We start from the raw sequence: 11,542 nt of genomic DNA on the forward strand, positions 1-11,542 counted from the left end.
CTGAGCAATCTCTGCGACATATTGGGGCTCAAAAGAGTGAAGATAAATGCAGCGGAAGCCGACCGTCGAGAGTGGCGATAGTTGTCTGGTCGCGGAACCAGTCTAACTCCTCCGATTGAGACAAGACCGCTCCTACTCCGCCCACGCGGCAACACATATACATTGCCGTCTCGTTGTTGTAGTTTCCGTAATCAGTCGGAAAGAGTCCCGATCGAAAACCGCTAACAACTCGGTGGGCGTACAGGACGAGACAAGTCTTTGGAAAAGCCCCATGAATCTCGAGCCAAACCACTGATACTCCCGGACCTGTTCTGGCGTCTCCGTGTCTCCCCATCTTCCAAGCCCGCATCACCAAACCCACTGCGGCCCGTCGCGCACTTGACCATCAGGCCCGCCACATGGGGCAGCTGCCCAGCGGAAGCGAGCTGACAAGCTTCTCAACGACTTGCAATCCCTGAACGAGGGCTTAGTCTTCGTCTCAGGCCAACCTTGCTGGAGCGGAGTGCTGCCCGCCCCTATGCTGCCACACGTCTGGGGCGAGCAGAATCTGCTGACGTTAATTGAGGCCACGACGCCATACGAGCCCGAGCTAGCACGCTGCGCCCAGTTCAAGCGCGATGTTCTCGCAACCACCAAAAGGATACCGCAACGTCGGGAGGAAGAGGAGGAGGACCGGGGAAGAGACCGGGGCCCGGCGGTGGTTCGCCGCTCCGGATTCTTCCAACGCGCATCTGCAAGCGGCGGGTGACCCAGTCGTCACGTCTGGCCGCCGCCGAGCTCAGTGACAAAGCCACGGGACAGACCGAGCCGGTACTCCTCGAGGACAAGAGCTACGCGGGTTGGCCGCAGGACTACGAACGCTTCGTGGAGACACGCGTGCGTGAGCTCGCAATGATCCTGGCCAAGACGCCGAAGCCGACGCGGATGCGCGCGCTCGACTGCGCCGGTTACGTACCAACCAGCAAGGATCAGAGCTTTCGCTTGTCTTTCGCTTCCCGCAGGACGCGGCCAAGGATGCCGACCCAATATCCCTGCAGAGGCTGCTCCCGCGGGGACCGAACGGTTGGTCTCAACGCCACCAGGTGCACAACAAGTCTAGTCCGTACCATAATTGTCAAGCCGTCACTCGTTACGCGCTACCGCATGGCCCAGAGCCTCTTCCAGTCGCTTGCGCTGCTCCAGCCCTGCGGCGTGCTACACCAAGGGCATTGCGCCGACCAACATCCTCGTCTTCAAGAGCAATCAGGTGGACGCAAACATTGGCGGCATCGACCGCGACCTGGCTCGACCTTGCATCACCAGCTTCACGTGGGCAGGCATGCACGGGTCTGAGTACGTTTCCGACAAACTGCCGAGCAGGGACTTTGCCTCTACCAGTGGACTCCTTCAGGCACACCCGGCATACGCATTCAACGCCGACCAGCGCCACCTGAAGGTGTTCGACCTGTACAGCCTTGGCCTGGTCCTTCTGCAGATCGGCATGTGACGTAGCCTCGAAGACATCGCCGATGACATGTTCCCGAGTCCCAAGTCGATAATCAACACGGTGGGAGTCAAGTTGGATGAAGCAGCCGAGACTAGCACCTCGGACAAGTGGGCCGCGGAAAACGTAGCTCAGTGGCAGGACGAGCTTGTGAAGCGGCAACGGCTGGTAGATCAGTCGGATGGAATTACTTCGCAGGAGAGACCACGGCGAGCTTTTCAGGAAGCGCCCGTTAAGAACGTCGAAAAGCTGCTCCTTGCGACAGTGGCTGAAATATACACCAGGGTTGTGAAACGGTGCTTGACGGGAGATATCGAGGATGACGGATTGCCGCAGGACATTGTCGAGGCCAAATGAGATGAAGGGGGGCCCGAGTACATCTTTGCAGGACGCCATGACCAAGAACACTAGTAGAAGAGTTGGAGAAGTGTAACGCCTAGCAATACGTCTAGCTAAACCACCTGCATCATATCATTAAGTAGTCTAACCTCCCGGGGTCCTCTTACATGCCAGCCTTCAATCCGTTCAGAGCCACCATCGCACCCCAAGCACCCGGATCCGGCGGAAGGTCTTTGTCCCCCGTGGCGACATATGTTGCCCGGCCGAACCTCGGCGTCATCTTCTTCGTCGCCTCAGCGCCCCTCGCGGCGGCAGCCACGCCATCGTCGAAGCTTCCCGCCCTCATACCCTCGGCGAACGAAATCAGGGTGTCCATGATGGTGCGATCCCCGAGCTTGGCGGGGGTGTAGCGGCCCAGACTCTCCAACGCCGACGACAGGGCCTTTGCCCACAGGAAGGCCGCCCCCTGTGTCTTGGCGAGCTCGATATTGCGCTCGAGCGCGTTCGTCAAGGACACGAAGAAGATGCCCATGATCCCACCCAACGTACCCCCCATCCTGCTCTCCACGATATCCTCGAGCTCCCTCAGGACGGCGACAACCGACCCCGACGCGGCGAGCTGTTTTGTGTCAATGGCGGACAGCAGCAGCGTTGCGCCGGTCTTGATGGTCTCGCCGCAATCCCCGTCGCCCATTATGGTATCCCACCTCGTCAGGTCCGGCTCCGCAGCCACCAGCGCCTCACAGGCGCTACGAAGCATCCTCTCCAGCGTAACCGGATCAACCTTGAGATCCCTTGCGTCGTCGACGGGCCTCTTGTGGTCCTCTCCCTCCGTCTGGCCCCCAACAACAAACTGAGCCCTGCGCTTCCCAGGTCCGGCCCGCGCCTGGGCACCGGCCATGGATTCCCAGTGGGTGCTGGTGCGCGCGTCGAGGAAGGACTTGATGTCGTCGACCGAGTACGGGCAGCCCCTCGCCGCGGCCGTGAGGTTGACGACCGAGATGGAGAAGGCCGGCGCGTTGAGCGACGTCTCGATCTGGCCCGCGTACACCCGCGCCGGCTCCATGCCCCAGTCCCTGCCCAGCTGCTCCAGGAGCTCGTCCACCAGCGCGCCCATCTCCAGATTCGACATGCCGCCGAAGTTGCTGACCAGCAGTGCCGTCTCGTCGCCCGGGGCGAACTTGACAAAGCCTCGTTGGGGATCGGATTCGTCCAGGCAGAGCTTCAGGGCCTGCTTTATGAGATCTTCGGGCGACGGCACAGGCGAGATCTTCAGGTAGCCGGGTTCGTTATGGGGGCCCGTTCCGAGCTCGACCTCGTCGGCCGCCAGCGTGGCATGCTCCGTCCGGCCGGGGACATGACAGTGGTCGAGGGTGGCGGCGACGGAGACGATCTGGCGGGAGAAGGCGACGCCGAGGTCGTAGACGTCGTCCATGGACGCGCCCCGCCCGGCGGCGCCGCCCATGACCTTGAGCACGCCGATCTGGCCGGCCAGGCCGCGGCGCCCGACGAGGCCGCCCTTCCGCCCGACCGACACGTCGTCGCCGCAGATGATCATGCGGCAGTCGCGGCCGCGGGCGACGGCCTTCTCCGCGGCGAGCCCAAAGTGCAGGCAGTCGCCCGTGTAGTTGGTGATGACCAGGATGGCGCCCTTGTCCGACGGCACGGCGTTGATGGCCGCGAGGATCTGCTTGGTGCTCGGGCTGGCGAAGATGTCGCCCGCTACCGACGCCGCGAGCATGTTTTCGCCGACGTAGCCCGTCCAGGCAGGCTCGTGCCCGGAGCCGCCGCCGCTGATCACCGAGACATTGGATCTGTCGTGCGACGTGTCGTAGATCACTCGGTGGTCCTCGTCGAGCGCCAGCGAGGGGTTGTACGCGATTATGCCTCGCAGTGACTTTGAAACAAGCCCCTCGGAGGAGTTGAACAGGTGCCGGTTCGACATTGTGATGCGTGTCTTCGGAGTGAACGTCGAGGAAGTGTGCGACTCTGGCGTAGAGCTGGGGGGTGTTCAAGGACTTATGTCTCGAGTTGCGAGACATCGCCTCCGAGGGAGGGGTAACCCCGGACAGATGACCGATGTAGGAGAGCTTTCATCATAGACACTGTACAGCACACACACCAGTTCAGGGACCCGTCAGGGGGTGGAGAAGGGGTGGGTTGGTTTGATGTCATGGTGCCTGCCTAGGTGGGTTAGGATCGTCTGCACTATCGCTACTGCTCCGCCACCCCTGCGAAGGGGGGGGAAGCTACTACTTCATTATTTATACGTTGGCACCCGTCGAACCCAAATATTTGGTCATTGACATTACCGCTGTTATCAAGAACCGAAAATGAGCTCGCCAAAGTGGAGGATTGCCATCGGCTGCGATGTAAGTCCAGAAACCTCTCAGGGGATATCTCCCTTCCCCCGCTACCCTTACCCCATCCTTACACTTGTCGCAGTCGGGCTGACCTTACATGAACCGGCAATTCCAGGAAGCCGGAGTCTCGTACAAGAACAAGATCAAGGAGGACTTCGCCAACGATGATCGCGTCGAGTCAGTCATAGACGTGGGCAGCCTCGGGGCCGACGACAAGACAGCATATCCCCATCGCGCAGTCGACGCCGCAAGGCAAGTCGCCGAGGGCAAAGCCGACCGGGCGCTGCTCATCTGCGGGACGGGGCTTGGGGTGGCCATCTCGGCGAACAAGGTCAAGGGCATCAGGGCAGTTACGGCGCACGACAGCTTCTCGGTCGAGAGGGCCGTTCTCAGCAATAACGCGCAGGTCTTGTGCATGGGCGAGCGGGTTATCGGTCTGGAGCTGGCCCGCAGGTTGGCCAAGGAGTGGCTGGGCTATGTCTTCGATGAGAATAGCGCCAGCGCGGACAAGGTCGCCGCCATCACCAAATACGAGAATGGGCAATAATAATTGAGCGGGAACTATGAATTCATTTTTTGCCAACACCTCCCCCACCAACACCGTGCGCCTGTTACCGTGATCCAGACCCAGCGGCGATGTCCCGGTCTGGGGCTTTTAAATCGGGGTTGCAGCGAAAGGCCGAGGCTTTTGAAGCGGTCATGACGTCCCGTGATGTAGTTTACTGCCGGCCCGATGGATAGACCCCCGATTTGTTGCAGATCCATGTGGGGACTCTCAAACTTGGATGGAGGCCAGCGAATCAGATACGATTAGTTCCACCCATGACAGCTGCCAATTGTCAACGGAGAACGGGATTACCGTTTTAGGAAATCCGAGCCTTCGTCGAAAATAAAAGGAACAAGTCGCGCGAGTCCGGAGATTCACCGAGCCGGCGATTGCTCCGAAGGGGGGATCGGAGGTTTCGCCGAGGAGGCGGCTCATCCATCCACCTTTCGATATTTTTGCATTTTCCATTTTATTCCACACCCTTATTCCACACACACGTGCCTGCCAGCCGCCACCCTCCTCTCCCCTTATTTCTTTACCCTCCATTTTAATTAAATTAGCCCAGTGTCCCACGCTAGACCTCTAACCTCTAGAAGGACCGGACCGCTGCAGAATATGTCCACCTCACGCCCCCGCCGCATCCTCGGCGTATCCACCAAGATGTACTTCTCCGCCGCAACAACGAAGAAGTACATCGACGACGTCCTCCAGCACATCTTGCAGACCCCCTCGCTACTAGACCAAGTCGACGTATTCATCGTCCCGGACCCCATAACCCTGACGTCGGCCATCTCCCAGCTGGCGGGCACGGGCATCGCGGCGGGCGCCCAGGACGCCTTCTACGAGGACGCGGGCCCCTACACGGGCTCGGTGTCGCCCGCCGTGCTGGCCGAGGTCGGCTGCCGCATCGTCGAGATCGGGCACGCGGAGCGCCGCCGCATCTACGGCGAGACCGACGCCGACGTCGCCCGCAAGGCCGCAGCCGTCGCGCGCAACGCCATGGTGCCGCTCGTGTGCGTCGGCGAGCGCACCCGCGGGGAGGTCGCTGTTGCTGTGGATGAGTGTCGCGTCCAGGTTGAGGCTGTCATGGCTGGTCTGCCGGACGACGCAGAGGTCGTGCTTGCTTACGAGCCTGTTTGGGCTATTGGGGCTGCGCAGCCGGCTGGCGCGGATCACGTCGTGGGAGTGACGAGGGAGATTAGGAGGTTGGATTGCGTTGCGCGGAGGAAGGGGACTACGAGGATCATTTATGGGGGGAGCGCGGGGCCTGGGTTGTTTGAGAAGCTCAAGGACGGAGTAGATGGTCTTTTCTTGGGTCGGTTTGCGCATGACCCTGCCCAGTTTTATAAGACGATACAGGAAGTTGCTGCGGCATGAAAGCTGGGAAAGCTGGGAAGCCTAGTAGTGTAGAAGTAAAGGTTTAACCAGTCTTGCCAGTGCAGGTCAACGCGAAGCAATGAGAGCTTGACGAAAGTGACGTGCGGGAGGCGGAAGAACTGGTTATATTTGTCCCTTGCCGCGGCTCCTTCTTCACCCCCGCAGTTCGTTCTCCAACGGGTCTTGGCGCTGGGAATTGTCCGGGCAATCGATGCTTCGCACTCCAAATATAGCCCCGATCGACATATTGGAGAATTGGGTGACATCGCCTTGGACGCCAAGGGAAAATCTGGAGCCGAAAATCCGCCAATAAGGCCCCATCGAACGCCTCCACACCAACCCAACCCCCGCAAAAGCTTGACGTATCTTGGCTTCATTCGTCCGGCAGCTATGTTCCCATGCAGAACAAGCCTCCCCCTGTCTTGTGCCTGTTCCGACGCCCTGGTTTTGTGGCAGGTTGGGGCACGGCAATGACGGCAGCGAGGAAGATTTGCTGGGATTTACCCCGCTGACGGCCTCTTGGACCATGGCTTTATCCACCGATGCTGAACACCGCGCTTGTACGTCATCAGACTAGGCCTGGTTGTCTCTTGTCGGCGCCGCGATGTGATTGCAGGATAAACATCCAGTCGCCCGATAAATTGGGTTTTAGTCAGGCCTTGGCGGTGCTAGAGGAGCTTGAACCAAATTCTACTGCTGTGATTTTTGGGAGAATACGAGGCTAACTAATCTGCCGCAGAGAAGTTCTCACGACGAGCGTTGCTAACTAAACCTGGGAAATATCCCAATGGCAGCTGTTGCCAAGACGCCGGGGTTCTTCGTCACTCTATAAGATCCTCCCGCTCCTGTCACTTTCTTGCTCTCGGTGGAGCTATTCAACCTTTTCTCTTTATCTCCTTCCCAACCCTTGTGGCCAAGAACCTTCTTAGCAAGGAGCCCCTAGCAGGATCCACGATGAAGTTCCCAGCTATCCCGGCTACCCTAGCTCTCCTCGGCTCGGGGTTGCTCACCCTAGCTATCCCGGCTCCCCCTGACTCGTGCGGGGACAACGGTCTATCGCCTCGCCCAACCCTCGTCCCCTATCCCTACACTCCCCGGTTGCCCATTCCGAACCCTCCGGAACGCACCAAAGTGTGCTATGTCAAGGGTCACAACGATGGCGCTACCGATGACTCCTGCCGCATCATGTCCGCCCTGCGTAGGTGCAACGATGGCGGCCGCGTGGTGTTCAAGGCCGACACGAACTACCTCATCGGCACGGCTTTGGACCTGACCTTCCTGAAGCACATTGATATCGGTAAGCCCTTGCCCTGCCACGCTCCCCGCATGCATCCGCACTCTGCGCAAATGAGCGACAGCTAACGAGAGGTGTGCTGGCCAGACGTTCAAGGGACCATTCTGTTCACCGACGATACCGATTACTGGCAGGCCAACGGGTTCAAATTTGGGTTCCAGAACGTCACGACCTTTTTCAAACTTGGCGGCGAGGACGTGCTGATGTATGGAGGTGAGTGAGCGAGTCGCGACTCAGCTCTAGTCGAGATCCCTTTCCATCGTAGGTATGGCTTGTATCAGCTGACAGGAGCTAAATCCAGGTGGCACCATTGATGGCAATGGCCAGCGCTGGTACGATACCTATGCGGCGGACATCTACACCTTGCGCCCCGTGTTGTTCGGCATCGACGGCTTGAAGGATGCCATCTTCTCAGACCTGAACCTGCAGTACAGCCCTCAGTACTACCACTTCATCGCCAACTCGTCCAACGTGGTGTTCAACAACATCAACATTTCCGGACAGAGCAAAAGCAAGAACGGGGCCAAGAACACCGATGGCTGGGACACTTACCGAAGCAGCGACATCACCATCATGAATTCGGTCATCAACAACGGCGATGGTATGTGACGGACAGCCCCATCTTCTCGAACGTTAAATCATGGGAAGCAGAGGCAGGCCACTAACCACATAATCCAGACTGTGTCTCATTTAAGCCCAATAGCACCGACATGCTCGTCCAGTCTCTCGACTGCAGCGGCTCTCACGGGATCTCGGTCGGCTCTCTGGGCCAGTACCCAGGCGTGTTCGACATTGTCGAGAACGTCATGGTGTCCAACGTCAGCATGAAGAACGCCGGGACCGGAGCGCGCATCAAGGTGTGGCCCAACGTGGCGTCGGGTAACCACGACGACCTCGTCGGCGGCGGCGGCGGCGGGCGGGTGCGGAACTGCACCTGGGAGGACATGGTGGTCGACGACGTCGACTACGCCATCGAGATCAACCAGTGCTACTCGCAGAAGAACCTGACGCTGTGCCTCGAGTTCCCGGCGCCGCTCACCATCGACGACATTGTGTTCCGCCGCTTCACGGGCTCGACCAATTCTAAGCACAGCCCTGAAATCGCCGCTGTGGCGTGCAGTGCCCCTGACTCTTGCAGCAACATCACCGCCAGCGATATCTCAGTCAAGAGTCCCATTGGAACAAACGAGGCGTACTGTTTGAATCTCGATAACAGCAAGCTTGACTTTACCTGCACAGACAACTTCCTTGGGTTCTAGAAATGGCCGAGTTGTCTTTTAATTTCATGTAGATTTAGCGTCAGATTTAACTAAGCCAGCCCCCAAGAAGGGGAAGGAATTGCCTCTGCATGGAATCATGTAAACTGTTACTTTCACATGTGAATCAAAAGAGAGGAAGGCCAGGACGGTGGCGTGGGTGGGGCTGGGGGGGGCGACTCTGAAGAAAAGCACGGATGAGGACCCCACATTCACCAAAATGTGCCTGTCTGTAGGGCTTATCTTATCTTATCGACCCCTATCGGGTGACGCTAGACCCAACGCGGTAGAATATTTGCTGTCTTTCGTGTTTCTCTTCGCAGGTTTTTTTCTCCCCTCCACAACAACCACTTTTTGCCTCTGTGATTTCCGTCAAGAAAATTCCCCGTGGCTCTTTCCACGGCACAACAAGATCAACTAAGACTCCTATCAAACTGAGTCGACCTATCCATCATGGATAGATTGATGCGAGGCTCGTCGCGCGGACGCGGTCCGAGACGCAATCGGAGAAACGGCGACAACAACGCTGGTGCAGGACCGGCAACCCAGAATGCACAGAATGCACAGAATGCACAGACTGCACAGGTTCCACAGATTGCACCCCTCCCGCGCGCAGACGCAGCGCCTCTCCTCGAACCCGTCCCCAGCGACACGCCGAGATTCGCCGATCTTGCCGCGAGGAACCTTGTCCATCCCTCCCTCCTCCAGGCGATCACTCTCGACCTCAAGTTCGACCACATGATGCCCGTCCAGGCCGCGACCCTTGACGAGCTGCTCCCGCCAACCCGTGGCGACTGCCTCGTGCAGGCCAAGACCGGTACCGGCAAGACCGTTGCCTTCCTCCTCCCCGCCATCCAGACCATGATCATGAAGAACCGCCCCGCCGGCTCCGGCATTTCGCTCCTCGTCATTTCGCCGACCCGAGAGTTGGCCATGCAGATCGCCAAGGAGGCCGAAGGGCTGCTGCAGCGGCTGCGCAAGTACCGCGTGTCCATCGCCATCGGAGGCACCAACAAGGACAAGGAAGAGAGGCAGATTCTGGGCGGCTGCGACATCCTGGTCGCGACACCCGGCCGGCTCTTCGACCACATGTCGAACCCCGCCGTCAAGAATACCTTCCGAAACCTCGACACGCTCGTGCTCGACGAGGCCGACCGGCTGTTGGACATGGGCTTCATGAACGCCCTGAAGGACATCGTCCAGTGCCTGCCCGACAAGGCCGCCACCAACAGGCAGGGCATGCTCTTCTCGGCCACGATCGCGCCGCACGTCGAGCGGGTCGCCCTGCTGGTGCTGTCCCGCGGCTACAAGTTCATCTCGACCATCCCGGCCGGGGAGATTAACACGCACGAGCGCGTCCCGCAGCAGCTCATCACGGTACCCACATTCGCATCCGTGGCACCGGCCATGGTCGGCTCGATCCGCGAGGAGGCCGCCGCCGTCGGCGCGGCCGCCTTCAAGGCCATCGTGTTTGCGCCGACGGCCGCGCTCGCCGACTTCTACGGGCACATCCTATCCAGCCTGAGCGACATGCCGCAGGTGTCGATCCTGCACTCGCGCATCTCGCAGAACAAGCGCACCAGCGTGACCAACGCGTACCGCGACTCGGCGGCGGGCATCCTGGTCGCCACCGACGTCGTCGCGCGCGGCATGGACTTCCCGGGCGTCACCACCATCTTCCAGGTCGGCATCCCCAGCGAGAAGGAGTCGTACATCCACCGCCTGGGCCGCACGGCGCGCGCCGGCGCCGAGGGCCGCGGCATCTTCGTCGTCACCGACGCCGAGGCCTTCTTCCCGCGCTGGACCCTCAAGGAGATCACCTTCTCGGCGCGCGCCGCGGACCTCTCGGCCGGCGCCGAGGTCGCCGGCATCGCGGCCCGCATCGACGACGCGCAGAAGGCGTCCATCTACAAGGCCTGGCTGGGCTACTACAAGAACCACATGAAGCCGCTGAAGTGGGACAAGGAGGAGCTCGTGGCCGAGGGGAACAGGTTCGCCCGCGAGGCGCTCCGCTCGCCCGACACGCCGCCCATCCAGCGGAGCACCGTCGGGAAGATGGGGCTGCGCGGTACGAAGGGGTTGGTGGTCGTCCCGGATGCGCCGAGGACGCACCACGGTCGTGGGCCGGCGGGTGGTGGTGGCGGCGATGGGGGAGGCGAGGGGCGCGGTGGTGGTGGTGGTGGCGGTGGGCGCAGGGGCCGTGGCAGGAGAGGCGGAAGCCGCGGTTGAGCGGGCCTGTGTGCTGTGCTTTCTTTTTTCCTATTGTCTCTGCGGTTTGGGCGCTTGATGGCATTTGTTGATGAGATGATGAGATGATACCTCATTGCTCTGCTTTGACCTCGTCAGATTGGGCAGACCTTATGTCTGCGCTGACTTGCTTTGGCGGAGCATTCTCTTTCCTGGCAGCACCATAGAATACGTCCTTTAATAGACTCTTTCAGCCTCATTGTCACGCGAGTTCCACCATCTGACAGCGTTTGCAAAGGTGCCAGCTTGTCTCTTCCGAAGGGTGCGATGCTCCATTAATCGTCTCCAGATATTCGACGTAGTGATCACGACACTGACCCGCTGGAACACCCTCCCAGGATTCCAAGATTGAAGTCCATATCATTGGAACAGTGATGATCCTCAGGGGTACTTGGTTCCCCCCTTGTGCTGGGTTCACAGCTTGTTGGAGCCAATATGTGACTGTCGAGGGGACTCGACGTTCCTGAGAAGTTGACTTCCGATCGAGATATCTCCGGCCCCGAGTATCATGCTTGGTCAACATATTGTGTCGTCCACAGCGGGCCTGACCCTCGGAATGAAATGGTCATTTTCGTTTCCCAAACCAGTCGCTATGGTCTCGGGTGCACATGACTTTGAACGAGTCGAACCAGTCCA

General features: G+C 59.6%; 6 protein-coding genes across 6 annotated transcripts; 5 read left to right on the forward strand and 1 right to left on the reverse strand.

Moving 5' to 3' along the window:
• Window positions 1-1,513: 1,513 nt before the first annotated feature.
• Window positions 1,514-1,840, forward strand: QBC33DRAFT_563700 (uncharacterized protein; the record flags this gene model as incomplete). The annotated part of the gene is made up of 1 exon (XM_060430305.1): window positions 1,514-1,840. The coding sequence occupies one exon, from the start codon at window positions 1,514-1,516 to the stop codon at window positions 1,838-1,840; it is 327 nt and encodes a 108-aa protein (XP_060278743.1).
• Window positions 1,841-1,941: 101 nt separating this feature from the next.
• Window positions 1,942-3,273, reverse strand: QBC33DRAFT_551758 (dhal domain-containing protein). Its single transcript, XM_060429224.1, has one exon. It carries the CDS (start codon window positions 3,255-3,257, stop codon window positions 1,986-1,988), a length of 1,272 nt encoding a protein of 423 aa, XP_060278744.1. The 5' UTR covers window positions 3,258-3,273; the 3' UTR covers window positions 1,942-1,985.
• Window positions 3,274-4,108: 835 nt separating this feature from the next.
• On the forward strand, window positions 4,109-4,776 carry QBC33DRAFT_614264 (ribose 5-phosphate isomerase). The gene is made up of 2 exons (XM_060432582.1): window positions 4,109-4,194; window positions 4,301-4,776. The coding sequence occupies exons 1-2, from the start codon at window positions 4,156-4,158 to the stop codon at window positions 4,730-4,732; spliced, it is 471 nt and encodes a 156-aa protein (XP_060278745.1). The 5' UTR covers window positions 4,109-4,155; the 3' UTR covers window positions 4,733-4,776.
• Window positions 4,777-5,116: 340 nt separating this feature from the next.
• On the forward strand, window positions 5,117-6,354 carry QBC33DRAFT_481302 (Triosephosphate isomerase). The gene has a single exon (XM_060425350.1). The coding sequence runs from the start codon at window positions 5,348-5,350 to the stop codon at window positions 6,107-6,109; it is 762 nt and encodes a 253-aa protein (XP_060278746.1). The 5' UTR covers window positions 5,117-5,347; the 3' UTR covers window positions 6,110-6,354.
• A 595-nt stretch (window positions 6,355-6,949) lies between these two features.
• Window positions 6,950-8,674, forward strand: QBC33DRAFT_281820 (extracellular exo-polygalacturonase). Its single transcript, XM_060423252.1, has 4 exons — window positions 6,950-7,406; window positions 7,491-7,616; window positions 7,705-8,004; window positions 8,082-8,674. The coding sequence occupies exons 1-4, from the start codon at window positions 7,064-7,066 to the stop codon at window positions 8,660-8,662; spliced, it is 1,350 nt and encodes a 449-aa protein (XP_060278747.1). The 5' UTR covers window positions 6,950-7,063; the 3' UTR covers window positions 8,663-8,674.
• A 329-nt stretch (window positions 8,675-9,003) lies between these two features.
• QBC33DRAFT_614267 (putative ATP-dependent rna helicase) lies at window positions 9,004-11,102 on the forward strand. The gene has a single exon (XM_060432583.1). It carries the CDS (start codon window positions 9,113-9,115, stop codon window positions 10,886-10,888), a length of 1,776 nt encoding a protein of 591 aa, XP_060278748.1. The 5' UTR covers window positions 9,004-9,112; the 3' UTR covers window positions 10,889-11,102.
• The last annotated feature ends 440 nt before the right edge of the window (window positions 11,103-11,542 follow it).

The sequence above is a fragment of the Phialemonium atrogriseum genome (genome assembly GCF_030411735.1).
Source record: "Phialemonium atrogriseum strain 8032-3 unplaced genomic scaffold QBC33scaffold_40, whole genome shotgun sequence".
NCBI lineage: Eukaryota > Fungi > Ascomycota > Sordariomycetes > Cephalothecales > Cephalothecaceae > Phialemonium > Phialemonium atrogriseum.